This window comes from Anopheles coustani, chromosome 2, assembly GCF_943734705.1.
Source record: "Anopheles coustani chromosome 2, idAnoCousDA_361_x.2, whole genome shotgun sequence".
NCBI lineage: Eukaryota > Metazoa > Arthropoda > Insecta > Diptera > Culicidae > Anopheles > Anopheles coustani.
In genome coordinates, this window is record NC_071289.1 from 77462907 (window position 1) to 77489088 (window position 26182).

Sequence of the window (26182 nt, forward strand, 5' to 3'; positions counted from 1 at the left end):
GGCTCTCAGTGAGATATCTGGTGGAGGGAACGGTCGAGCATAGGTGGGAGTGCGGGGCAAAAAGGCCCTGGAGGAATAAATGGCAAACATGGCGCTGATTTACGGTCAGCTAGAGAAAAATTAATAGCACTCGGCGGAATTAGCATACAAATAAAAATTGTTTTACATATTATTAGCGATACTTAGTGTGGCGTTGTCGGTGTTTCGATCGTGTTCAATCATGCCTCTCGATCCTCACTCCCCCCTTCGAACACTACTTTCCGTGGAACGGTTTCTAAAACTCCCGGTTGAAGTCTACGGGGAAGGACCCGCTCGGGATTGATTTCTTTTCCACGTGGAATGCATTACTTGAGCCTTTTTTTTGTTTACCTGCGAAATAACTAGGCATTTCTAGTGCACAATTTATGGAAATTTTATTTATTCATTCCAATAACGCCATTGCAAGATTTATGATCATTGAAGAAATCGAAGGATAGTTCATAAATTAATTTCATCAGAACAACTTTGCATGTTTTATGTTTTGTTTGAAACAAAAAAACACGAGCTGATGTGTGAAAATCCACTTGAAACTTGATACTCCTTCAAACAAGCATCACCAAGTGCGGAAGTGTTGAGCTGCCGTCAAAAAGAGTGAAGTTTTTTTTAATGAATAAACCATCCTGTCAGTTTCACTCACTTCTTGAGAATGGAAATTATTATTCGAAGGAAAAGATTTGATAAAAAGTGAACAGCACAATTTCTAAAACCCCGAGCCGGGCGTCTTCAGAAACACGAGCTGTCTTTTTTTTTCAATTCACCAAATCACAGCCGTTTCCATTCTCGCATTACGGAAGGAAAGAACAGTGTATTTTCTTCCTTTCGGAAAAGGGGTTGATTCTCAGGCCACCACCTGAACGAAAGCGCTCCGTTTTGTGCAAAAGCGAGCCAGCCCGCTGCTCGACGACGGCGGCTTGTTATTCTTTCATTCGCTTATCAAAATACAGTTCCGCGTGCATAGATATGCAAATGAAGCGAAACACTCTCACTTCCTCCCCGGGGACAGGTCGCACCCCACGACGAAAAGCGTACGCTCATGTTCTTGCTTCGCGTTTTCCCTTGCGCTTTGCTTTGTTTGGGGCCTGTTGACGGCTAGGATACGCACGATCAACTTCCGCCGTTACCCTAAGGGGTGGTGGTATTATGGATGGAAGGAGTGTTCGAACGTTAAAGGAACGTATGGACGAGATTTGCTAAGAATATGTTTCACTTACGAAGGGTGAGGTTTTTTTTCTCAAGTTTCACACCTTACAATAATTTTCTTTTTATTCAATTTACAAAGCCAACCTAGTGGGAATGTAGAAGCATGTTAATCACGACCAATAAATGTACTGTTTGGGAAGGCTCTTGTTATTAGGTTGACAAGAAACATTTAGAGCGACTCTATGTCTCGAGAAGGTTTGGTGGAACTATTGGTTTCGTTGTGTTTTTGTGTTCATTTATTCCTTGCAACATTTTCGTTCGGTTATTTGGACTCCTTACGGTTTTGTGAACTCGAATTTCCGAACCCGAACTCAAACTCTTCTGCAGACGACGAACCCAATCGGCCGCCCAGCACCATCAGTCCGACTCGCCGATGTCGGCCGACCCGTCGCCGGTGCACGCCGGTGCCGACAGCAGCAACATCATCCACCTGGCCACCGGCAACTCCACGCCCAACTCCTCCAGCAACAACACACCCCTCACGTACGCGCGGTAAGCCCCACGCGAAGCGGTTTCGGACGCAGTACAAAACAAATCGGTTCGATCGGTTCTTCCCTACGTTTTCAGATATTATGACCAACAGTCGCCGCTGACGACGGGTGGCATGATGGGCGGCAACAGCGGAGGCCATCCGGGGGTATCGTCCAGCCCGGTGGATGACGCGGGCGTCACCGATCCGTCGCTTTCCCCCTCCCTGAACCTCATCCAGCAGCATCACCAGCAGCAACAGCACGACCAGCAGCACGATCAGCACCACGGCCAGGACGATCAGCACCACCACATCCATCACCATCACCACCACCACCACCATCAGCAGCAGCAGCAGCAGCAGCAGCAGCAGCATCAGCAGGAGCAGGAGCAGCAGCAAATTCATCAGCTGCACCACAACAACAATGGCACGTTCGTGTACGAGTACTACAAGCTTCCGGACGGCAAGGATGGCCTGCAGTGGAGGTTCGTACCTCCCACTGGAACTCGATTGTTTCGAAAGGGAAAGATCACGGAGGTGGAAGGACCACCCAACGAATGCCATTCACCCGAAAGCAACAGACGGGCAGGGCCCCTCGCACCATCGGGATCTTCGGCATCTTCAGCGTCATTAAATCCCGCGTGCGATCGTCGATCCGCTCGCTCGATTAAGCATTGTTTCGCCTGCGTACGCGATTACAATCGAAACTCCCTCCCACAGCCGGCTTTTCCAACCCCGTGGGTGGCTTTTCAATGGCCTCCGGGCCTGCCCCGAGTGCGATCCATTATTCATTACGATCGTTTGCGGTTCGGCTTCCGATTGGATCGGTTCGGTTTTCGGGAGATCGCCCGGCAGATAGATGTGGCCAGGGGTTTTTGTAATTGTTTTCCTCGGTGCAATTAAGCCAAGCGCATACTCCTTGCGGCAACCTCCGCGGAAAGCTATCGGGAAAGGTTATCGTTGCTCCCGAGATGGATGAATCGTAATCGATGATAAGCGCGATGAAAAGAATATCAGTGGTGGGTCTGAAGGGAAGAAATTCAATGCCCCGGTAATGACTTTCCATTGAACTTTCATCATATTTAAATGATAAAGAAATCGTTCAAAAATAACTGTGATTTCTTATGCATATTTTAGGTGTTAAAATCCTGAAGTAGAGTATCGAACTTAGTTTTTAAGAAAACAAGCTGTCCATTCTCTTCCACAATTTATAATTTTTATATTCGCACAGCTCCGTTTAAATCTCTTACACAAACATCGTGCGCGTCCCACACAGTGCGTACATCATGTTTACCCTCACTCTTCACACTTTCGGTCGACGCGTGATCATCTTAACACCTTCTTCCAAGAAATCGAACACAAATAAATCATCACCAGCGCTGAGTCAACCTTAAGAGAGGTATAAAAAAATCATACACACACACATACACGCACTTACAAATTGTCGGAAGACTAAGGTGAGACTTGATGCTCATCCATCACCTGTCACTTGCAGGTTTCGGTCGACCGCGGGCGCCAACGCCTTTCTTTCGTGCGCCACAGTAAGACGCCTTTTCGCGTTTTCATTCTCTGCCAAAAACAAGAAAAATGTGCAACAATAAGTTGAGGGAAAGATGAAAGAGGCACCACACGGCCACATTTGTTCGGTATGGGTTTGGCGCATACAGTATTCCGCTATCCTCACGTGTGCCGAAGCGATGACCTAAAGCGCTTTTGGGTAGCGGTAAGAAAACTAATACTCAATAGGGAAGAGTCTTCGGCTCTACTGAACATTATTTTCAGTTTTATCGTCGTGACCTTCTCTCCGCTCGCTGGTGATCTTTGTTTGCCTCCTGTTTCTTCCCAACCGCCCACCTCACCCGCGAGCTCCCACCTAAACCGTTGTTTGTGTCGAATTGTTATTTAAATATTTCATTACATACCGCGCACACTTATCGCACTTCTGACGGGAGATGGCCCACCCGGGTGAGAGGGGGAGAGGGGTTATTGGGGTAGGAAAATTACAGTTATTCTTGTTATTCGCCGAGCTTCGGCTTTCTTCCACCGAACAGCGGAACGCGAGAGCTTGCGTGGCAGCTTACGTGTGGCGATCCTCGCTTGACGCCATTTAGAGTTGAAGTCGTACGATAAACGGTGTGTTTCTTCTGCGCTGTCTGGTATCTTTGCATCGCCCTACGTCGGTAACATGGGCCTGTCGAGGGCCTTCGCATACGTAGGAATGCTAACGGTGCGAGGTCCGAGGTCCGGCCTGACGTCTGATATCTAAATTTATATCCTCACACACGCGAGCGAGACCCTTTGCTGCCTCCGCGAATCGCAATCTTCAGCCGAGGGGCCGAGGGCGATTTTCCATCGCAATGCATCGCTGCCGTGCCCACCCATCGCGAAAAATCCACCCACCCATTCGGCGGGGCCCGTTATGATCGGCGTTATGATGATGGCGCGCGCGCGCCCTCGCATGAAAACAAACGCCGCAAAGGGCAAGCACTTTTCCGCGCTTTCCATCGCGGGCCCGGAAGCCAACCATCTAATCGGACGATCGGCGGCCGAATGGGCGATCGATTTCGGGAACCGGGATCGTGCCCTGGGTGGCCAGGGGAAAACGAACGATTTGGCGTGGGATTTTAATAACACACTCGACGGTGGATGATTGGAACGTTCTGCTGAAGCTGGATGTTTGAATGGAAAGGAGCATAAAAGTTACACTTTGAGCGTGAAATATAGCCCCGTATTTATGGCGCGTACAATATTGCCAATTTCATTCGACACGAGCGATTGATAAATATGGTTTTGATTTGGTTTAAATACAAGCGATTAAATATGCAAATAAAATTCTCATGCGGCGTTTCGGCTCGTGTGCCATTTTCAGACACTTTATTTCCAGTTAGTTTTTTTTCCAAGATTTGATTTAGACTAATGTTTTTCTGGCTAAATGTTCCTTTCCGAGGGAAGCTTAATTTATGTCACACATATTAATAAACTAGTTAATCAATACTTCCACCACGAGCGCTCGTGAAGGGAGAGATGAGAAATCCTATAGAACATCCCTTTACGGAGGTGTACGGTGAACGCCGAGAGTACTTAATCACCTAGACACCTTTTCTTCCGCCATGGCGAATGGATTCTCCTTCGTCGTCGTCGTCGTTATCGTTTCCATTCGGAGCCGCCACCCGATCGGTGCGCGGGCAAACGTCGATGCATAAATTACCGTCCGCGCAGCGCGACGAACGAACGAGAAAAATATTGATTTATAGGGACTCCAGCTGAACGGCGGACGCTACAGGAAGCCACCATTTTGGAGGCCGTTCCGCGGATGCCGTTCCTTGGAGTGTGAATAATTGCCCACCTCGCCAGCGCCGAATCTGTGCCGTGTTCGGATGTCCAAAGCGCTCGCCTAGAATGCGAGAACCGTGTGGCGCTCGATGCGCGCTCGGGCCGTAACCGCTTGGTTGTCTCCGAAAATCGTTTTCGATACGGTTTCCCGGGCGTCAGAATGGACGGATTTTCGATCCACCGTGCGCGGTTCGGTGAACAGGAAGGGAAAAGAAGCCGAAAAAAAAACTGTCACGCGGGGAAAAGATTATCTTTACGAACGCGGGGCTCGGGAAGCATAAAAACGTTTTAATCCAATAAATTAAAATCCTCCTCCCCGCGATACAGGCAAAACAGAAAATCTTTCTCCTTCTCGTGGCGAACCCCGAAAATATTTCCTCGGGCACCAGAAAGGAGACGCATTGGTATCGGTAGAAAGGGAAATCTCTGGAGAAGGGAATACGAAGAAAGCGCACGAAATGGAAATCGAATCGGTGTGTGCTGGACCGAGAGATAAAGGAGACACCGCGTGCACGTTACGAAAACAGGTAAATCAAATAAGGTGGAAGGGAAGCAAAACATCCCCGAAGGGTGTCTGCATGAAGCACATATTAACACTCCGTTAATAAAGTTCAACTTTTAAAAACCTTATGCCGGAGAGCTACACAAAGACGTTTTGTGTTCCAATTTTTTACGTAAAAGATTCTTCCATTCCGATACTGCATTCGTATCGGTTGCAGCGGAAAAAGTTGCACATTGCAGCTAATAAACGCCATTGTTATCAGCCCTCTGCCTCTTACTGTGGGGAAGGATAATAAAATATGTAGGTTAAACATCTGAAGAAAGCAGAAGGGTAACTACTTCTTGGAAAAGTATACAAAAAATGTTTAAATGCTGATTTAAAACCCAAAAGAAAATATAACAAGGCTCTGAATTTTTCATACATCAAAACCCAAAAAGGAAATCAAACAAAGTCCACCCATATAACAATGCAAATTATCTGTAATCGCTCTAAAAGTAGATAAGTATTTTTAACTTAGTTCGATTCAACCAACAAAAACATTCGAGCTACCATAGCTAAAGTTCCAAAATCCTCCTTACATCGCATCCGTATCAAACACCGTTTTTCCCTCCGGTGGCAAGAAATATTTTAATTTGATTAGTAAGCATCGCCGAGGTACGAACATAAATTAGAAATTAGACACATTCAACCGCAGATAAACCGTGGAAAACTTCTTTAAAAACTAGGCGGACTTTGCCGATGACGGTGAGGCTTATTGTTCACGAGGGTTCATCCCGGACGGGGGTTTTCTCCGCCGAGAGAACCCATTTTAAAGTCGATTGAATTTATTTTCGAATTCAAATCAAATCGATTCCTCCGAGCCTTTGTTTGATGCTTCGCATTCATCGCGCGTTGTGTCTTAAAAGGGTCAAACCGAATATTATAAGAAGATCCGTTCGTTTCAAAGGAAACGATTAAACTTCTTTTTTTTCATTGTTTTGTTATGCTGATATTTGTTAATGTGAGCGAAGCCGTGTTGCTTATCGCCGCTAATGAAATTTTATGAGAATTTTAAGAATGTTCAACATAATGCTTCAAAATATCAACAGCGCTCGTTGGAATGTTTGTTTAATTGGTTTTTTTATTTCAAACATTCTTGTGTCTTCCGAAGGCATTTGATTATTTTATACAACGTTTCGTTTACAACTACCATTTAAGCGTCCACTTTGTGCTGGACTTGATTGCAAAAATTTGCATTTCAAACGTGAACCGATTTCATTTCGAAATTGGCATTACAAATTGCATTCCCTTCTATTTCTCTCCATTCCCTGCTACTCACATACGCCGGAAGGTGCATTGTGCACACATAAATGGCAGTAAGTATGCAATTCAATTTGTGCCAGCTGCCCCGCAAAGGGGCGGATTTATGTTGTCCCTTCCTGATGGTCCTTAAGACAGGAAAATGTCCACGACGGAAAAGGGTGTTGCAAAACCAATCGGCTGCAATGTTTGTCTTTCCTGAAGTTGTAACGAGTTATTTGTATGTTGAATGCCAAGGAATTTCCAAGGAAGGCTAGGACGTTTTATGATACGTTGATTAGTAACAAACGAAATCTTTTCCTTTTCCCAATATCAAAGCTATGCAACAAACTAAATGAGACGAGTAAAAGTAGATCTCAAATTTAAATAACAATAGCAAGCGTTTATTAAAACGAACTTATTAGCATACCACCCGTTGTATGATCGTAAAATTCTTTGTTTCGAAACATCAGGACGGTGCGGTGTGCTCTTTTCTTCGCTCTTTCCTTTCCAATTATTACTTCGAAAGTGCTACATCCCAGGGTGTGTGAATCATAAAAAGACGAAACCACTTGCTTCGAACCTGCCTCGTCAAATATCCGAACGACGGAAGACCGCGCGTTCGCATCGCATCATCGAATTCCGGATCCGGAATCATTGGGTAAAAATTTCGTCCCTCCTCCCCCTATCAGTCGATCGGCCAGGCGTGAGACATTTGTTCCAATTAAGAAATGTTTCTGCCTCTCCAATCGAGCCCGCACGATCGCATTCGAAACCGAGCCCGAGCTCCCGGTTCGGGGTGGAAAATGAGGAGACATTCTTCACCGCGAACCCGTCGAACGTCGCCCACAGTGCGATGTTTTTTGGAGGCGGGAGAGAGAAAAGAAAAAGAAAGCTTGCGACACGGGAAGCCTGTAAGGGCTTTCGATGAAATGCTCCTGATTGTGCCATTATATAGCTTTCATTGCTCAAGCGGGCTTCGCTACCGGAATGCTAGGATCACGGGACCGTAGAAAAAGGGCGTTAGAGACCTTTGCCCAGATTCATTTCTAAGATCTCGATAAATCAGATCGTAGCAAAACGAGTAGCAAAAGGAACATGTTGATGCTTATCGTGGCTTAGCAAACATTTGACTTCTTCCTTCCCAATTGAACGCCGATCGGAAGACCCATTTATCCTGCTTCGATTACTGCGAGACAATGTGGAACTAGTCACCGGTGTCGATTGACTGCGCGATCAATTTTGCGATCTCTCTGAAGACTTTAAATCTTTGCACGCGACAAAACAAAGCCGGGTTCGTCGCTGACGGTCGCACTCCCACTGATTGAAGTCTTTTGTCGTAAAACGAAACGATACAAATGTTAATTCCACACGCTCATCGGTAAAAGCCGTTCGGCGTAAAAGTCGAGAAGGGCGTTTTATTTGCTTTTATTTCGAGAGAAAAACGTCCCCGCCTTCAGTCGGCTATCATTTGAATATCGACAAAAGCACCTAAAATTGAGTGCAAACAAAGTGTTGCGTTCAACCCGGAGTGTGCACCGGAGCTGTTGCGATAAAATTTAAATGAAAAAAGCCTTTCCTTCGAAAGTCTAACGGGCTGCTGCTCCCATTTTTTCGATCGCTCTTAATAGCTCAACCTGGCAGTGACGATGAAAAGGGGCTGAAAGCAAACCCTCCTCCTAGCGATCGGAGCATTTTATGGAGATAAAGTTTTGGGATCGGGTTTGGTTTTTTTTTTTTTTTGCTTTCGGTTGGCCTCTCAACTCCTTCGTCAACGCGATAAACCCGTGCTTGTCACCTGCCACTGGATGGTATCCTACTTTGAATTTTTATTTGCTTTTTCTGTTATGTCAAGCTCACAAACAAACAAAAGTAGAAGAAACAATGGGAAGGAAGGAGAAAATATGATAGATAGCGCTCAAACGGCAGCTAATCATATTAGAGCCGAAATTCTTCGGCTCGACAGACCAAGCAAATGGGATTTTGATGCTGCTCCCCACGTCTCTTCCCACCCTCGGTCGCTTTACTCTCGCTTTAGATGTATACATTTTATCCGTTCCATTCTACCTATCGAAATTGCTTTCCAAACTATCGGCTTATTGACCGCAGGAGACGCTCGAAGCAAAGACGCTGCAGCGCTAAATAGATAAAACAAATGCCAAACAGCCACCGTGGAACGCTTGCCTTGGCTACCGTGGATTAATTCGGGCGCAACACCTCGACGAGGGGAAACCGACGCCGCCACCGCATGGGGGCGAGGCACTTGATGGATCTCCAAATCGGATCCATCCATCCGTCCGTCCATCCATCCATCCATCCATCGTAGCTTCGGCCCAGAGGGACAGTAAGATGTTTTCGGTGTTCGGGAAAATCTAGGAAACCCCTAGGCCTAATCCAAACTGACATGTCGGACCGTGGAAACTCCTTTCGTCTCGGCGGGTGTTTGTGAACCTGCCAGATCCTTCTCGGAGGGCAAATGTGCCGCCGAGAGGCCAATGGATTAATGCCACAAACAAATTTATTTTCCATGAATTGAACACTCTACCATAATTTACTTCTGCTCGAATCTCGGAACGCTTTGAAGATTATTGAACGCGTTTAAAAATGGTTCAACACACGTTCACGGAATTCGAATCGGGCGTGTGTTTTCTATGGAAATGAAGGCAAAGCATTATAAGTAGAGCATTTTAAAAGCATTCATCCTATAAACCAATTTCTATTCCATCCCTCGATTTCGTTTACCTCAACAGCATCGTCTATCGATTGCAATACCCTCCGGAGAAAAGTGAAGAAAGGAAAAAACACTCTTCCCTGCTCATTATTATTTATCATTTTCCGAACTGTTATGATTACGGCCGCGGTGCTTTGCGTTGCGTTTTCCCTTCGCGCCCCTCGTGTGTTGAATTTGTTTGCCGTCAGTGCGCCTGCTTTGCATCCAGCACCGGCATCGAGCAGCAGTTGAAGGTCGAAGGACCAAGCAGCGGCATCCTTTCGGGCTGTCGGTGAGAGAGACGTAGGCAAAAGGTAAACTTAATTTATAGCCACCCAGAAAAGTCCTGGGAGCAGGATTTAGGCTTTTATTCGCTGGAGAAAAAAAGAAATCTTACGGTTTCGTTTCCTTTGGGCAAGAAAAGGAACTAGAAAATATAGTTTTCCTTTCTCTAATTTCCTCTCTCTTTCTCTTACATCGACGAATGGACGTTTTTTTCGGTCGCAAACACCCTTACTGTTGATTCAATCGAAAGGATCACACTGGCAGAGGATCGCTTTCAAATCCCAGATTAATTTCCTTTCATTATTCCACTCGTCCTTGCCTCGCGTCTCTGCTGCACAATTTACTTCCATCGAAGGCACGATTAATCCTTACGAGGCCAGATAGAGAGAGGTCCTGAGAACGGAATCCGTCGACTACCGTTTTGCCTTTTTCCATGTTGTTCTACTTAAACACGTTACCGAAAATGTCACAACAAATTTTTTCTCGACACTTTGCTGCTTCGTTAACGTTCGTTACAGCGAATTGTGAAGTTGTATGATGTCTGATCATGTGTTAATTATTTGGGACGGAACAAATGTACCCATGGCCATTTTGTGGCGAAAATCTTCCAAAAGGCAAACGTCCACGAGTGGAGAAGAATAAAATTATCGGGGCCTTCAATGTCAAGTGAAGTTCCATTCCAAAAATGTCCTTTAATATTCTCGAACACCTAAGGAGATCCTTTTCCCTAATGCATTCCCAATGTCGCGGCGAGCTGTTAGCCAGTGCGTTTATATAGCTTTTTTCCTGTCCACTGCACAACGCACAACAGTTGGTAGACCCTGGCGTGCCTAACGGAACGTCACCATACCGACGACAATTATACGACCACTACCGGTCATAAAGAACCCATTATCATCCCTTACACCGGGTGGAAATCGGACCGGACCGGACGGACGTTTCGGGTCTCTTCTGTTCCCAGTCTGTCCCCGGCAAAGTCTCCGCAAGGTAGCGGCTAATTGATGGGTTTGTTCTCGACCGTAAAGTCGTTTTAATGCTTTTCCACCTGGAGCTATCTCATTTCCCCCACTTGGTTTTGAACTCCTATTGAGTAAACAGTTTTGAGCTAGTAACCTTGTTTTATGTGATTTTCATATTAGTTTATACAAAAAATCAAGAAGCTGTGTTCAATATTCAAGCTTTTCCATTTATCTTGAATGTCCTAGAAAAGGTACTAGATTGGAATATTTATTAGATCTACGGGAATGTCTTTTTTTGTTTCGATGCATCCAAACGGTAGATGCAACCGAAACTATAAACCAAACTAATAAAACCTCTGACGACAGTCGGATGAAGTGCATCGTAACACGATCTGTAAAACAGTTTCCGACCGTTAAGCACACGATCAAGATTTGAACAAATTAGCCCTCGAGGAAAAACACATCACCATCGGTCACCAAACGTTTCCGAAACGCCGTTGCATATATTGTTTCCTCCAAATATTTTATCCCCTCGGAGACAGGTTAATTCACGATCTCCTCCTCTTGCGGTGTGTTGTAAACTTTTTATAATCATCGTAACGTTCTACCGAATGCACTCATCCCAGGGCTCCGATAGCATATCGGACGATCATAATCGGAATACAAATTCAAATCTCTCTCCCTCTTTTGTCTCTTCCTTCGATCGATCGCAGCGGGATCGATATCCAAACCGCTGGTGAAACGTCTGGTTGCATGCATTTAAATACCGTAAAGTTTACACCATAAATACAGTTTTTGTTTTGAGTTTTCTCCTTCCCGCCCACTGCCACCTGTTTCCCATCCCCCTTGGGTTTCATCTCAGTAGATCTCAATAAAAATATTTACGATCGCTCCAGATATCACGCGAGATTGGTTTTTTCGGGGTGTCAATAAAATGGTTGAAGAAGCAGAGGAGGAACCATAAACAAAGGGACACGGACACAGAAACAAAATCCCACATCCTACTGATATAAAAAAGCAAAAATTGCCGCCTCGATTTTATTTCAACCCCCCCGCATCCGCCCGTTTGCAGGAATGAAAACAGATAGCCAAAAGTCCGATCATCATTCGGGCGGAGAAGAAAGGGTTGCGGCTGATTCGATTCTACTCTTTTACGATCAATCAGTGCGTTTCTCAACTTTTCCTTCCCTTGCGATCGCTCGACGGCGGGGGAATGGCTCGTCAGGGGTGGCGTGTTTATTATGAATTTATGTAAATTGAATCCGCCGAATTGTTGCTCGTTTGTTCTGCGTGCCGGTTGGTTTGTGTGTCTTTGATTGGCGTTTGCTGCCTTTATGTTCGCTTAAGTAAAGGGCCAATTTAGAATTTAATTAGAAATCAGATCGAAGCAGGGATCGACGCGAAATGTAAATGTTGCTCCCCTACACAAGGGATGCTCGTAACGGGTATGATTTTGGGCAAGGATATTACTAGATTTTATGGAGTTTTTCGAGGTGGATTAAAAATCCGAACCGAATGTTAAACTAACGCAGGGTGTTTTTCGTTGATGAAAAGCTCACATTTTGATCATGTGTCGTGCCGGTGCACGCCCAACAGAAAGAAAGCAATAAAACTATCCGATGTTTACAATCATCCACGCACACTTTCGACCACCTGCTCGTTCTCTTTCTGTCTCGTGGTAAGGATGAATATTTTAATTACATTTATAAACCCCACCGAGTGCAGCTGAAATGTAACGGAATCAACGGGAAAGCGCATGCATTTTTCATTCATAATCAAATCCCACTCCGGGAGCGCGTTCCGCTAACGAGATCGGGGCGTGCTCCATCGACGGATTCGATTTTTATGTTTCAATGCGGCGTGAGGCGTTAAAAATTGGCGCAAGAAAGCTCACTCCCCACTTTTCCCCACCCTTCGAATTGGGTAAATTGCCTGCAGGCGAGCGCAAACACTTAATAAGGTTGGCACTTAAAATCGAAGTTTTATGTTGACGCGTCGCACAGATTTACGAGTTGATGAGACCGCGGTTCGTATCTCGGAGTGGGAAAGAAGTGCAAAAGAAAACCGCTCTGCTGACAGTGCCATGCCCATCGAACATCATGTCTGGGGTGGAGGGGTCCGGTGAAGAACGGTTTATGTATTTAGGAAAGCGATGAAAACCCTTCAGGAGGATGCAACCGGCGAGCAAACGAATATTTAGACATCATAATGTCGCACAGTTTATGACACGTTGTATTATATTCCCATTTTCTCCGGTAGCTTTTCCCGCCCCGTGCTTATCTTTTCGCCCCATTTCTAATGATGTTTTTTCTCTGCCCCCTTTTTCCTTTTTTTCTCTTTCAAAAACATTATTAAAATCTGCAACACTTGGCCGCGCACTTGCACACTTGGCGCAACGTTTACGCCGCTTCCGTTCCTGTTCCTGCGCAATTCGGTGTTAATTATCCCTCTCCGGCGCGGCTCGAACTGCGTCTACCTTTCGTTTGCAACACGTTCGTCGTCAACACCGTCATCATCATCGACATCGTCATCGTCGTGCGCGCGGGGACATGTGCGCACTCGCGCTGCTGTTGTCATTTGATCGTGGATCGCTTGTTGCTTGTTTTTTTGTTGCTACCATCGACTCAGCGCGAACACGGTAGGCAAGCTGAACGGGCAGACCACGCCCATCGACGTCTCCAACCTATCGCACGCCGACTTGCAGAACTTGCTCCAATCGTCGCAGGCGGTCAACGTGAAGCGCGAGCCGGAAGATCTGCGCAAGGAGCCGAAGAATCCCCGCAGCCAGAAGGTAAGTGGCCCGTTGTTTGTTTTCGTTTAGCTGTAGCGAGTAGATTTGTGTAGCGTTTCATCAGTAGCGTACATCATATTTGTTCGGCATTTTCCCGGTCTACTGCGTCTATTATTGTAAACTTTTCGCGCTCGATCTGTTCTGCATCGCAAACAAGCTGTCTCGCTTTCTCCCGTTCTCCGAAGCACTCCGAGGATGCTGTGAGTGTCGGTGCGAAAAACCTCGTTCGCTGTTGTCGTCTCGCTCGGACGTGCACCACGTGCACAACAACTTCGGTTCGGCTGAGATCCGAAAAGGGGCACTCACAAAACTGCTCGAATACGGAGCGCCCAGCAAGGATGGTCAAGTTTATTGCGTTTTCGAGCACACGATCGGGTTTAGTCTACGGCCGGGCGCGTACATGCGATCGTCCATGCGTGATGCTTTCGCATCGAGGACAACCTTCAGGGCCGTGTCGATGTTTATGTTGATGTTTCAACTAATGCTGCTACGTCGTTTTAGTTTTGATTGATTTTAGATTGTTTTTTTTTTAAATCTCTCAAATGGCTTTAAACTTGTTTATTTTACTTTATTCGCGTTCCATCTAAGCGAAACTTTGATAGTAAAACTGAAAGCCCTCTTAATCTATTCCTTTGTTTTAATTTTGTTTTTGCGCACCTTCACTTGCTCGATAAAAGAAAGGACTCCAAGGTGAACGCATAAAATCGTCCACAAAAAAAAACCAACCAAAACCCTCCCGTATAAAAAAGGAGACTTTCAATTTTTCCGATAATTTAATTTGGCCTGACAGCTGACAAAAAAAAACGCCACCAGAGCGTCCCACCTTCTTCCCTGGCCACCGCACGCGCCGCATCCTTCCTGATTCGATGGTTTTGTTATGTTTTCGAACCGGCCGATTCGAACGCCCACTTGCCTTTTTTGGTTTTGTCTGCTCCGACACGGGAAACGGGCGAGCGAAAGCGCCACCGCTCCCGAAAGGACCTGTCGCAGCTGTTTACGTGATGCTAAAACCACCACCACCACCATCACCGCCTTCCCGCCCTGGCGTCAATTGGGCCGGTTTTTGGGGCCGAAACGCGCTCCGGGTGATTGTGTAAAAGCCACCCGGGCTGCGGGACCGGCCGCATAATCTTCGGCGCTCAACGCAATCCATCTACCGATCGCACTAAATTCTGATATCGCGCCCGATCTGACTCCCTCTCTCTCTTCTTTCCACGGAGGATCGAATCCTTTTTCCCTTCCCCTCTGGACAATCGTTAACGGCGACTTTCCTTTCAAAAACAAGCGAACGGATCTCGAACGGAACAGGTTGCATATTTTGGCAGCCTAATTTGGCGAACTGTCCACCCTCTTCACTTTGCAACAAGACATATTGTTAGATAAATGTTGTTTTTTTTTAAATTCATTTATGTGTATCTATTTCACTTTTTGCTTTGGATGCAAAAAGGAATTATTCAGGTTTGTAATGTTGTTGAAACTGATATAACATATCCTACCTCGGTGGTTTGTATCCTTTCGAATTGAAAGTACCCTTTCGGGTGAAAGCAACCGCGCTCCCGCTTTACTCGAGTATCCTATTCTCAACCCTCCTCGCCGTTGCTCGACTTATTTGTTTCGTTCCCATTCCCTTTTTGCTGCACCCTTTCAAATTACCGGCGTGCGCGAATAATATTTCTATATTGATCTGTTTGTGTTTATTGCGATTTTTTGTTGTTGTTTCGCCCTCCCCGGTTGCCAACCCCGTTTCGGGAAGGCGCTCCTTTCCCGAAAATTGCCACTATCGTGCTGTTCGGCGGTAAGCTCGGCTCGAAAGCGGGGCATCCAAAAGGATGGCTTACGTCGCAAAGCGCGTGATGCAATTGCATGCCGCCACGAAAGGGGAAAGTGTGGTGAAAGAAAGCTGCATCCCTCTCTCCGGAAAGGGATGAAAACGCAAAAAGGAGCGTCTCGAGTGCACTCGATAATTTTTGCACACTTTCCCGGTGCCGGTTCCTTTGTCCTTTGTGCTTAGTGCGAAGCGAAGGGGGAAAATTGGAAAGGGTCCGACACGGCGGAACCTTTCGGAAGCCTTTTGATCGGTAGCACTGTTAAGTGGATAGTTTATTGCAATTCATCGCCCAATTGTTCCGATCAGCATGAGGAAATCAATCGGGCCTTTCGTCGCCTTGAAGTCGCCGAAATTGGAGTTGTTATTTTATTTTGATTACTTTAAGGGATTATATAGGCACAACATTAGGCCAACAACAGGGCAAGTGCAAAGTGCAATGTTGTGATGAAAATGAAACCACAAAACCCCTTCGGCAACCCTTGCACCGTGTAATGTGACATCTCACGTATTGGGTCACATTTTCAAACACGTTTCCAGCAGACCCCAACCAAGGTCACCGTTGCTGTGTGTGAGGCTTCCGAGAAATTGGGCTCTTAAAAAAATGAAGTCGTTCACTTCACTGCCATTCCCCTTTGGCGGACGACCCAACGCGAAAGCTGTGGGAACAGAACACACTACGTACGCCGGAACATTTGACCTCTCTCCCCCCCCCCCCCCCCCCCCCCACTTCCGCTCCATCGGCCGGTGGCCCCTTTTCATGCTGCGACCGGGAGCATAAACGCATACGAGTGTCGCGTCGCGAATTACACCATTAAAACGCGCAACCTTTAGAGTCGACATCTAAATCAAATCTCCGACCGGAAGGAAAGGGGGCAGAAAGGAGCGATGGAGGAGATCGTTTAATTTCCCTCCTTGGAGAGAGGAGTCGGGGGGCGTCAGGCGTTTTACGGGCTACAAATCCGTGGCGACACTCGGTAAAAATAGCGAAGCATAAACAGGACAGGACACAGCGCGATGTTTGCCCGGAGCTCTATGTTCGTCTAAACAATCCACCATTAAACGGCACTAACGCCGCGGAGATCGCCGTTTTATGACCCATTCTGTGTGCGTTATTGCCGTGGTATCCAGCCGGGGTTTTTTCCCCCTCTTTTTTCCACCAACGGGCTTCCGTTTTCCGGACCGTAGAATTCCCCCCGCGGGAATCAGCTCGGTTTCTAGGGCAGTTACGAGTTACCGTGTGTCGCCGAAGAAGACGATTTCCAGGAAAGGAAGACGCACTCGGTACAATGTTGTAGCGAGACGCAAACCCATGCTAGAATTGTCCTGCGAACAATGGTGTCAGCGAACATTTTCTTTCTTTAATGATTTCGCTAGAAAGGTCTTAAATAAGGACACACGCATATAAGCCATTAGCGGGAGCATGTTTCTTTTTGCACTTTGTTGAGCAAGTTTGTTGAAACATGGAATAAGTCTCAACTTTTAACTTATTCTTTCCGGATACCTTTCGCGTCAATCATTTCAATCCTTCCTCCGGAAAGGACTCGTCAAAGACGAGGGATTCTGTGCGAGACTCTGCGCAGCGTAAACTTTATTGCAGGATGTTTACACAATCCGTCCGCTCGAGACGTTTTCCGTTTGCTGCATCTTCGACCAAGTCGGCAAGAAAGCAGACAAGGAGCGCAACAAATTACAACACTCACGGACGCCCGAAGAAGATCCCGCGGGTTCGCGAAGACGCAAGAGTGAAAACCCTTTCGGTTGAAGACGCTCAAGCGGTCAAAGGAAAACCTTTGAGACGGAGGGAAAGCGGATGGAAAGAAAAGAGATGGAAACGGGACGAGTCGAAGGGACAAACACCTTGAGGCGAATGAGGAGTTCGTTTGCGTTATTGTACTTGCGTTCCTGCGTAAACGCATCGCGCGTACTTGCGCATCGTCTTTTACCATCTCCCTCTTTCTGCTACGCTGTCTCTTTCTTCGCTCACTCTCTCTCTCCCTCTTGCGAAGAGCTTTTCCACCTTACCGTCCTTTTCTTACCGTTTTCTTACACCTCTCTTCCCCCACTCACACTCACACACTCTTTCCCTTTCTATTCCCGCTGTCCATTCATTCGCTTCCCTTTTTCTCCCTTTCGCTCCACCCTGCAAGCCTCTGTCCATCCCTTTCGAGCACTCTTCCTTTATTACTCACGCTCCTGTTGCCCGGTACGCACCTCTCTTCGCCGTGTGTCTTCCCGGTCCCTTCCATCCAAAGACGACCGTTGACGACGGCGACGGCGACGACGACGGCGAAGACGGACCAGGCAAACACAACGTACCGTGATTACGACCGGGCTTGATTTAGTCTGTCATAAGACGTTGATGTATCGAGATCGAGTGTACCGCGTCCGAGCCGTGTTTCCGCCAAAGGTTCTCGTAATCTCGTTGACGCCGTCATCATCGTCATCGTCGTCAGGAGGCGGCCTTGCCGTTCGCCCTGGACCGGAAAATCTGGTGCCCGCCCGCCCCGAAAACTAGTCGCGCACGCGTGCGTGTGTGTGTTTGTGTGTGTGGGCCGCGATTTGATCTGTCCGATCGCGATCGTCCGGTTCATGGTTTCGTCCTTGTGTTTTGAATATTGCTCATACGTGCGTGTGCGCCGGTGCGTGTGTGTTTCCGTCCTCGGGACGTCGATACGGAAACGGAAGTGAATAGTTTGGAGCCGATTTTCGGCCAACCAATTGATTGCAGTTGAATTGCAAGTGAATATTCGCTATCGGAAGAATTGTTGAGCGAAAGAAATTGTGTTTGTGTGTGGTAAAAAAATTTCGCTCCAAAGTTGGAAGAAAGAAAAATAGGTTCACCAATAAACAGCACAGGGTTTTGTGGTGAAATTAGTGATTCATCCGTTGCGCTTTTAGTTTCGATTACGCTTCAGATTTTGTGTCCGCCCAATTTTCCAAACCAAAAGAGTGTCCTTTGAATCAAATTGGTGAGTTTAGAGATCGTCCTCCACCGGGTCTTCGAGTCTTCTTCCAAACGGGTCTCCGAACGCTTCGCATCAGTTGTATTTTTAACGAGAGATTTCTAAATCAATGGAAAAACGAGTGTTGAATTTTGGAATAATGTAAACTAGTTTCGTGGAAAAAATAATTTCCTAAGAAAACGCTCACAAAGAGTGGATTTATAATTACGATGAAAACGATGTTGTGAAGTGCTTGTGCTGCTTTTCTGTGCTGTTGAGGAAATCAATTAATTCAGAGTGTCCAAAGAATGTCTTCAGTTCCCTTGGAAATGCTCATCCTTGGGCATTCGCATCGTGCGATCGAACCGAATCGATGACAAACACCCCGGAATGTCCTGCACTGTAAAAGTAAAAGGACAACGGCCTAGAGCGGGCCGTGGAAAAAAGAAAAAATAAATCGTACTCTACACTGTAGGCGAAGCAATGCGCGGTCGCAAACGTTACGTGCCCGGGTGTGCCGAGGTGGACAGTAATTTATTTTAAATATGACAGTTTAAAGCAAAATTTGCTGCCCCAAACCGCGTGCGGGATCGATAATTTACTGCTCCTGCGCGGCCTCTTCTTTCCTTCGCGCTGTTGGTGTTTATTTGTTTCGTGTGTTGTTTCTCACAGTCGTGCCGACCAAGCCGCACTCTAGTGTTCGGGAACGTTTTGGGGCGCGTCGACGCTGCTCTGAGGCGTGACATCGAGGCCCCCGAGATGGGCCTCCGGATGATAATTGATCCTTAATGTGCCCGACACACCGCGCTCCGGCCGAAGCCCTTGCGTGTGTGTGGTTTTTGCTCGCTGGTTTTTCGGTGCGTTGCAAATTGTTTCGTACGTGTTTTACTTTGGGGGTTTATTTGTGAGACAATTTAATGCCCCGTTTTCTGGTACGGAGCCACCTTACCCGGGCTGCGTGCTTGCGTGTCCTCACCGTGCGTGATGTGCTTCTCAAGAAGGAAACGCATGTGCGTTTTGCTTTGACACTGGATTTTTCTCTCGAGTTGTCATGTTTTACTTTTTAAACACCAAACTTTCAGCGTGCTTTCAAGTTCCAAATGAAGCGTTACCAATTTGTGAGTAAATTGTTTTCAAGGATTTACTTTTGTAACCAATCATTCGTTTTAGGTATTGCATATAATGATGTAAAAAACTCTTAAAACATTTGAAAAGAGTATCAACAATTTAATGGCGCTTGAAGGAAATGAATATCGTTCCTTGGAATGTGTACTTAAATGATAAGCTTTACCATTGTGAGGGAAATAATTATACCATTTCCACTTCCGTTTGATAATCAAAAAAAAAAGCTTCACAATTAAACGAACACCAGTATGGCAAAACCTTCGTGTCCAGCTTATCACCTACGCCCTTTCGGTTATCAACAGCCGACACGGTAAATACTTACCCAGAGAGTGTCATGTAAAGTTTGACTTCCTCACTCGACCAACGACAAACTTCACGACGCATGTTAAATGTGTGTTCCTTCGCCTTCCTTCTCGTGATAAACGAAAAGAACACACCCGGTGGGTTACTTTCTCGTTTTACTGGTGCTAACAAGTGCTAAAGTTCGTCGAACAGTGGCCACCTTTTGCACGCCGTTTCGGTTTTTTCCCCCGTTTCCATTAGCTTCTTGGCGAAAACGCGCAACGAAAACAAAAAATCTAACTATTTTAAGCACACTTCGGGCCCCCGGGCGGGTGTCCGTGAGGCCACAGAATCATTCGTGCATAACAAATGACAATTTATCGAGTTATTATCGGGCAGCATAAATTAACCGCTCATCCCCGTCCTTTGCTCCCCCGCCCCGTTCCAACAGGGGTGGTCGTGATAGTGTTTGTTTAAGTATGGGTCGCGCGTGTGTGTGAATGTTTTTTCCCGCTGCTTTTTGAGGCAAATCGGTGGGAAATAGATACCGGAATGGGTCGCAGAAGGGTTAAAAGCACCGGGCGCATCATCAGCGGTTTCGCGATGCGTGCCAAAGTGTGTGCCTTAAGCGACAACCCGGTGGTGCTTTAGGCCGTTTCATTTATTGCCGGGCTTGGGGGTGTTAATTTATGAGCCGCACGGTGGTAGGGTAGAACCCCTCCGAAATGCCTTTCCCCGCTATTAGTAGATTTATCATTAATTAGCGGACGAAAAAAATGAGGCAATGTTTGTACGTCTCCGCGGGGGTGAGCAAGCAGGCAAACAACCGAAATAAAAACACACTTTTTCGAAACGATTGTGCTATTTATTCTGTACGTCAGGTTACACTCTTCAGTATACGTGTGAAGAAATGGCTTATCGCATTGCCTGGAAGAAAGTCTTAGCCCTAACTTTGTCCCTAATTCACCTTGCGACACACCTGTTGCATTTTCGTTCGCTTCATCTTTCGGTAACGCGGAGCCCGAGGAAAGGCAAAGAGAAAACAAACTTCGTTGCTTTCCATGGTTGAGGGAAATAATGTTCACGGATCCGTTCCGGGTGCGTATCGTTTCCCGATCGCTTCGTCGTCGGTGAAGATGGGGCGATGAAAATTTTGAAGATTAATTGAACGGCCTTGCCCGACGCTCGGGGAGGTTGATAAAAGAGATGGAGAGCAGGCATGGAAAAAGAAAAAGAAAGTAACAACCCGGCGCGGGAGAACCCGGGCGGGAGTGAAACGGAGTGCCGAGGAAAAATTATGCAGATTCACCCCTGCGGCTTTGGGACATCGGGTTCAGCGCTCAAAACATAACCTAATCTAGCGCATAAATATTCATAATGCGGTCCCCGCGTCCCTAATACCACCGATCCGTAGCGCATCGGCAATCGATTGCGATCGCGATCGGCGAGTAATCCGAAGCCGACAGAAATCTCAGCCTTTGCGTCTGTGAAATCTGATTAAAAATTAAATGAGCTACCTCACCGCCACCTGTCTCGCTCGCTCGCACCGCCTATGATCGCCTGTTCAAGCCTTTCGCAGCTTAACATCAATTCGATACTAGATTCGGTTCGATCGTTATATTAGTGTCCTTTTTTTCTCAACTCACCCGAAACGAACGATACCATCATCATCATCATCTTTTTTCCCATATGATCATCATCATCATCATCATGATCACCATCATCATAATCACCATCGGGTAACGGGGTGAACATTGTATTCCAATTCCGATCGGATCGAAAGTTCTCTCCGCCAAAAGGTTCGTCGCTTGCCGCGCGCGCGGCCCTGCTACAGTCTTTCGTTTTGTGGGCCAATCGTGAGCCGGCGATAAATAAAATCCAAATTTATTGAGTATAATTAAGAATCGAAGGTAATAATTTCAATGCAGATATGGCGAATGGCGTGCGAGCGAGGGCGACGGGGAAAAGCGAAACAGTTTTATAGAAGAGACAAGGAAAAACGTCAAACGAACGCAGCATCAGCAGGTGCTCGGGCGAAGGAGGAGCTGGCTAATTAATTCTTCTTCAGAAATTATTAGACCTGCTTTTGGGCACCTCGGGGGCTGGGGGTTTTTCGCGTACGTTTCGTACCACTACGCACAGGGACGATCCGAAAACGGACCCATGCCCGAATCCGTCGCAGGGATGCTTGGACGCGATCGATTTATTTAATTTCCTTCATTTGCCCAAAAGGAATCAAAACATGAGCGAACGGGCGTCGTTTCGTCGTTGTGACAAAATTGGAGTAACAATCTGCGCGCTCGGTACGGGATGGGTTCCCTTTTGCTCGCAGCAACGAATCACTGCGACTCCCTGGACAGCTCCTCTTCATCAGCATGACTTTTTGATAATCGTCCTCGAATTCATAATTAATTTACCGCAAAGAAGGGAATAACATGCGGTGAAGTATAAATCGAATCAAACCTTGTTGAAACATGAGAACGCGAACCGTCGTCGTATTCGTGAACTTCGCGATGTCTTCGGCCAAGGTTGACTCGTCGTTCGAATCTTCGAAACGGGTCGCATCTTAACATATTTATTCCAACTCATACACACACACGCACACTAACACACTCGAACCGTTCCCAAATGGTGTCGTAAAATGGTAGCAATTAAAAAATATTAAATGTTGAAATGCACTTAACTTTAACGGCTTTCGGTACGCCGTGTGTCTCTTGTTACCTTTTCCGTGATTGGTTCGGACCGTTGGACGAACTTAACGTTCGCAAACCAAAACGAAAAAAAACCCCACGACCCGCTTGGGAAAATTTACCAAACCGTACGGCTGCCCTTTGTGGTACAGTATCAATTCGAATGCGGGGCGCTGAACTCAACCGCCGCCCAAAGGACGAACAACGCCGGGGACGAAATCCTTCTGGTGCACATTCGAAAGTTGTTCCGAAACGGTCTCGAGTGCGAGAAGGATTCGTCTTGGATGAAAGGAGTGCTTGCATCACCCAAATCGGCCACTCCCGCAACCGATAATTTATTTCCGCTGTATTGCTGCATTTTATAACACTTTAATTTAGCACATAAATTCCCAAATTGTGTTGCCCTTGGGAAGAAGTTTCTGGAGTAATGCTTTTCAACTTTGAAATGGTTCAGTATCAATTTTTCATTTTTCCACTTTGATCGGGAATAACAAAGGAGTGTGCTTTATAGCTTTTTAATCCCAATGCAACGCTTGCTGCGATTCCTTCGAAGAAACATTCTTTTCCGTGATTTGCAATTAAGATCATCAAAAAAAAGGTGAATGTATAGAAAAGCCAAGAAAACTCACCCGTGCGTGGCACGGAGCGAAAGATATCGAATTAATTTAATAACTTTGATAAGTGTGAGGCCCAATCGAGTCGAAGTGAGCGGTGCAAAAGTTGATGGAAAAAATGGAAAGTTAAAAAATGTCACTTGATACGCCGAGGCCCGATTCGAATCAATCGATCGGTTGCGGCGTTTCGTCTGAAGCTCGTGTAACGGCTACTGGAATAAATATTAAATTTATTTAAATTATATAATTTATGAGCTGGCCAGGCCATCGGCCGTTTTTGTTTTTGCGTGTAGATATTTTTTCCCCGTCAAAAGTTCATTCATTTTAACGCTATTTTTTACCCTCGTCCCGTACATTGATTAAACCGTGTAGATTGAAACTCATTGGTTTGTTTTTTTGTCAAGTAAATGATTATTTCTCCATTTGCTGCGGGGTTGTTTTCGGGTGATTGCGATCTTCCTTGTGATTTTTGCTGAGAAAGAACTCAAGCCAGACAACCGGGTCGGTGCGTGTCGTAGCTGTTTGCTTTCTGGATCAATTGGAACCGTTTTTATAATTAGCTGGTCGAATGGATTTTCGTTCGGATGCTTGGTCATTTCTGGTACAAGTGTTATGTTTGGCGATCATGTAGTCTCATGCCAAAATTCCAATCTCTCGCGGTATAATGCGGAACGTATTTGGTCCGGGTGTAGCTTTGCCCCATACGAGCCTGCAAGCCCCGCTGGCCACCCGCTCACCCTCCCACATGGATCCTTCGTCCGTCCGATTGTACGCTCTCGTAAATTAACGACAAACGACTCATTCACTGACAGCGCGTATCAATCGCGTTTGGGCTAATGTGATCCGGCCGCTCATAGCCTTGCGCTCTTTATTTTTATTTTTTTTTTGCTTTTTTGTTTTCATCCTGCTCCTTTCGTGTGTCTCGTCGAATTTTTGGTCGATGCTTGTTTGTTCAAGCGTGTTTTATCTTTTCGGTCGTCCTTCGTTCGTCAAGGAACGCGCGTTTATTAATCGCCCTCCATTTGGGAAGGATTTTACCCAGGCAAGTGTTGTGTATGTTTTTCGTTGGCGGTGTTGGTTCTTACTTTCAATCGTTCAACTAAACACTGTGGCATATTTTGGCACATGACCGAAACCAGTCGGAACCGGTCGACGCAGGACGATGGATTACCCCGTGTCGATTGTATAAGCTCGGTAGCCCGAAAAAAAAACCCCGCCGCGTAACGGTAGCAGTTTGCCTTTTTAATCAGGTACTTCCCGGTGATGTGATCTCAATCGCCATTGGCCGGTTCATGTGTACCATAGCATGCTGAACACTTTCAGGAGGAAAACGTTAAACGAAAAGATAAAACAAGTCAAAGAAAAATGTATCTTAGGCAAAGGAATGTTTCTAAAAACCTCCATCGCGGGAAGGAAAATCAATCACACGAAACGAACGGAGAAACGTTACACGGAAATTGAATTTTGACAGTTGTCATTTTGATTAAAATCTGTTCGTTGTTTCGTCTCCTCGGTTCGTTCCATGTTGATAACCTTTACCATTTGTTTTGCTCGTGCGTTGTACCATTAAAATGGTTTCTTTGTCATCACTCTTCCCTCTTTACAACGTTTTCGTTTTCTTCCGTCGCATCGTTAGGTACGGACGACGAGACGTCTCGTGATAACGACGGGCCATGAAATGAGATACCAACTTGAAACAAAAATCAATCATAAAGCCAACACTCACTTCGATCGAACATAAATGCGTAAAACGGACGCAGAAGGACAGCGGCGGGAAACAAAACGTGCGTTTTAATCAATGATCTTCCAAAACGGTCCAAAATCAAAACGAAACAATCTAACCCGGGGGATGTTTGCCGCAGGATCCCAAACATGGATAATGAGAAGAGGCAAAACACCTTTCCAAACTAAATCCTTTCCATCCTCCTGGTCGGGTCCGAAGGTTAGCTTAAAATTATCTAGGAACTCAATTAAGCAACGTTGAAACAAAAGGAAAAAAACGGAACAGCATTCTCACGATTACGTTTCGGGCTCGCTTCCCTTTTCCGAATTCAAAGACACATTTCCGCACGGCGTAGAACACGCACGCCGGTCGTCGGAGGCCTTCAGAAAGCACACGCCAACGGCCATTAAAATGCACAACCCTGCCCGATCTAGTTGAAAACATAATCCATTCCGAATGAGTTCTCTCTGAAAAGTGAATATCATCACCCTAGCAAGATGTGTTCTGTTTTCATTTCGGTTCGGTTTGGGTTTCTATTTTTTCGACTTGCTCCTGTTTGTGCTGTCTTAGCTTCCTGTTCGTGGGCTCTAGTTAGATCACACTGTAGGCCATTACGAAACACACACACACACACGAAAGCCTCATGACAGGCGGGCGCTACCCCGTTCGGTAGCAAAACGGACGCTGATCAATCATTTTATTTATATTTCAATTTTTTTGCTTCCCGATCAAAAGACCCTCCCGTTTGGAGTTTCATAATCGCCCGCCCAGGCCACAATAACCGTGGGACATGGACTAACTGAGTGCGTGTTACGTCCTTTTCCTATGCTCTTGATTTATTTCGCCCCAAGAAATTGAATGTTAGTAACGACGTTATTATTCACGGTCCGAAAATTTACTGTAGTGACGAAATCATTTGATAAAAATGTCGTGCGTCAATTAATAAATTAATTTAGAACGAATAGAAATGTAGTTAAAAAATATAAAAGGAAAAAATAAGGTGGGGAAAAGAGATTGCATATTAATAAAATATAAACTAGCAAGGTTAAACGCAAAATCACTTGAAAGCACGCAAGCACTTACAACATCTTTATCTATTAAATCACCAACTCGTGTACAATAAAGTGTAAAAATCATGTGAAAATCAAATCAAATTAAAATGAAACATAATCTGGCCGTTTCGCTCGCAATAGTTTTCATCGTTTCGTGATCTCATACACAGAAATCATCAAACCCAACGACCATCGTGCGATCATCCTCACTCGCTATGTGCAAGTGCTTCTTTCAATTGTCCACCTTCACCATATCATCGAAGGCGTCATCTAGTCATGTCTGCTTATGTGTGTATGTGCGCTAGTGTCTAGGCGTGACGGTAACAAATTGCAGCAGGATGATCGGCGCGCTCCGTCTCA

General features: G+C 46.0%; 2 protein-coding genes across 2 annotated transcripts in view; one reads left to right on the plus strand and one right to left on the minus strand.

Annotated features, from left to right (window-relative positions):
* The window catches only part of LOC131263975 (aspartate--tRNA ligase, cytoplasmic), a 210262-nt gene that overhangs the window by 140857 nt on the left and 43223 nt on the right, over window positions 1–26182 (minus strand). The gene's annotated exons all lie outside the window — the stretch shown is intronic.
* The window catches only part of LOC131263969 (protein grainyhead), a 133491-nt gene that overhangs the window by 62726 nt on the left and 44583 nt on the right, over window positions 1–26182 (plus strand). The window contains exon 2 of the mRNA XM_058266257.1: window positions 13404–13566. Coding sequence (XP_058122240.1) covers window positions 13404–13566 — 163 coding nt within the window. The remainder of the gene's footprint in view (window positions 1–13403; window positions 13567–26182) is intronic.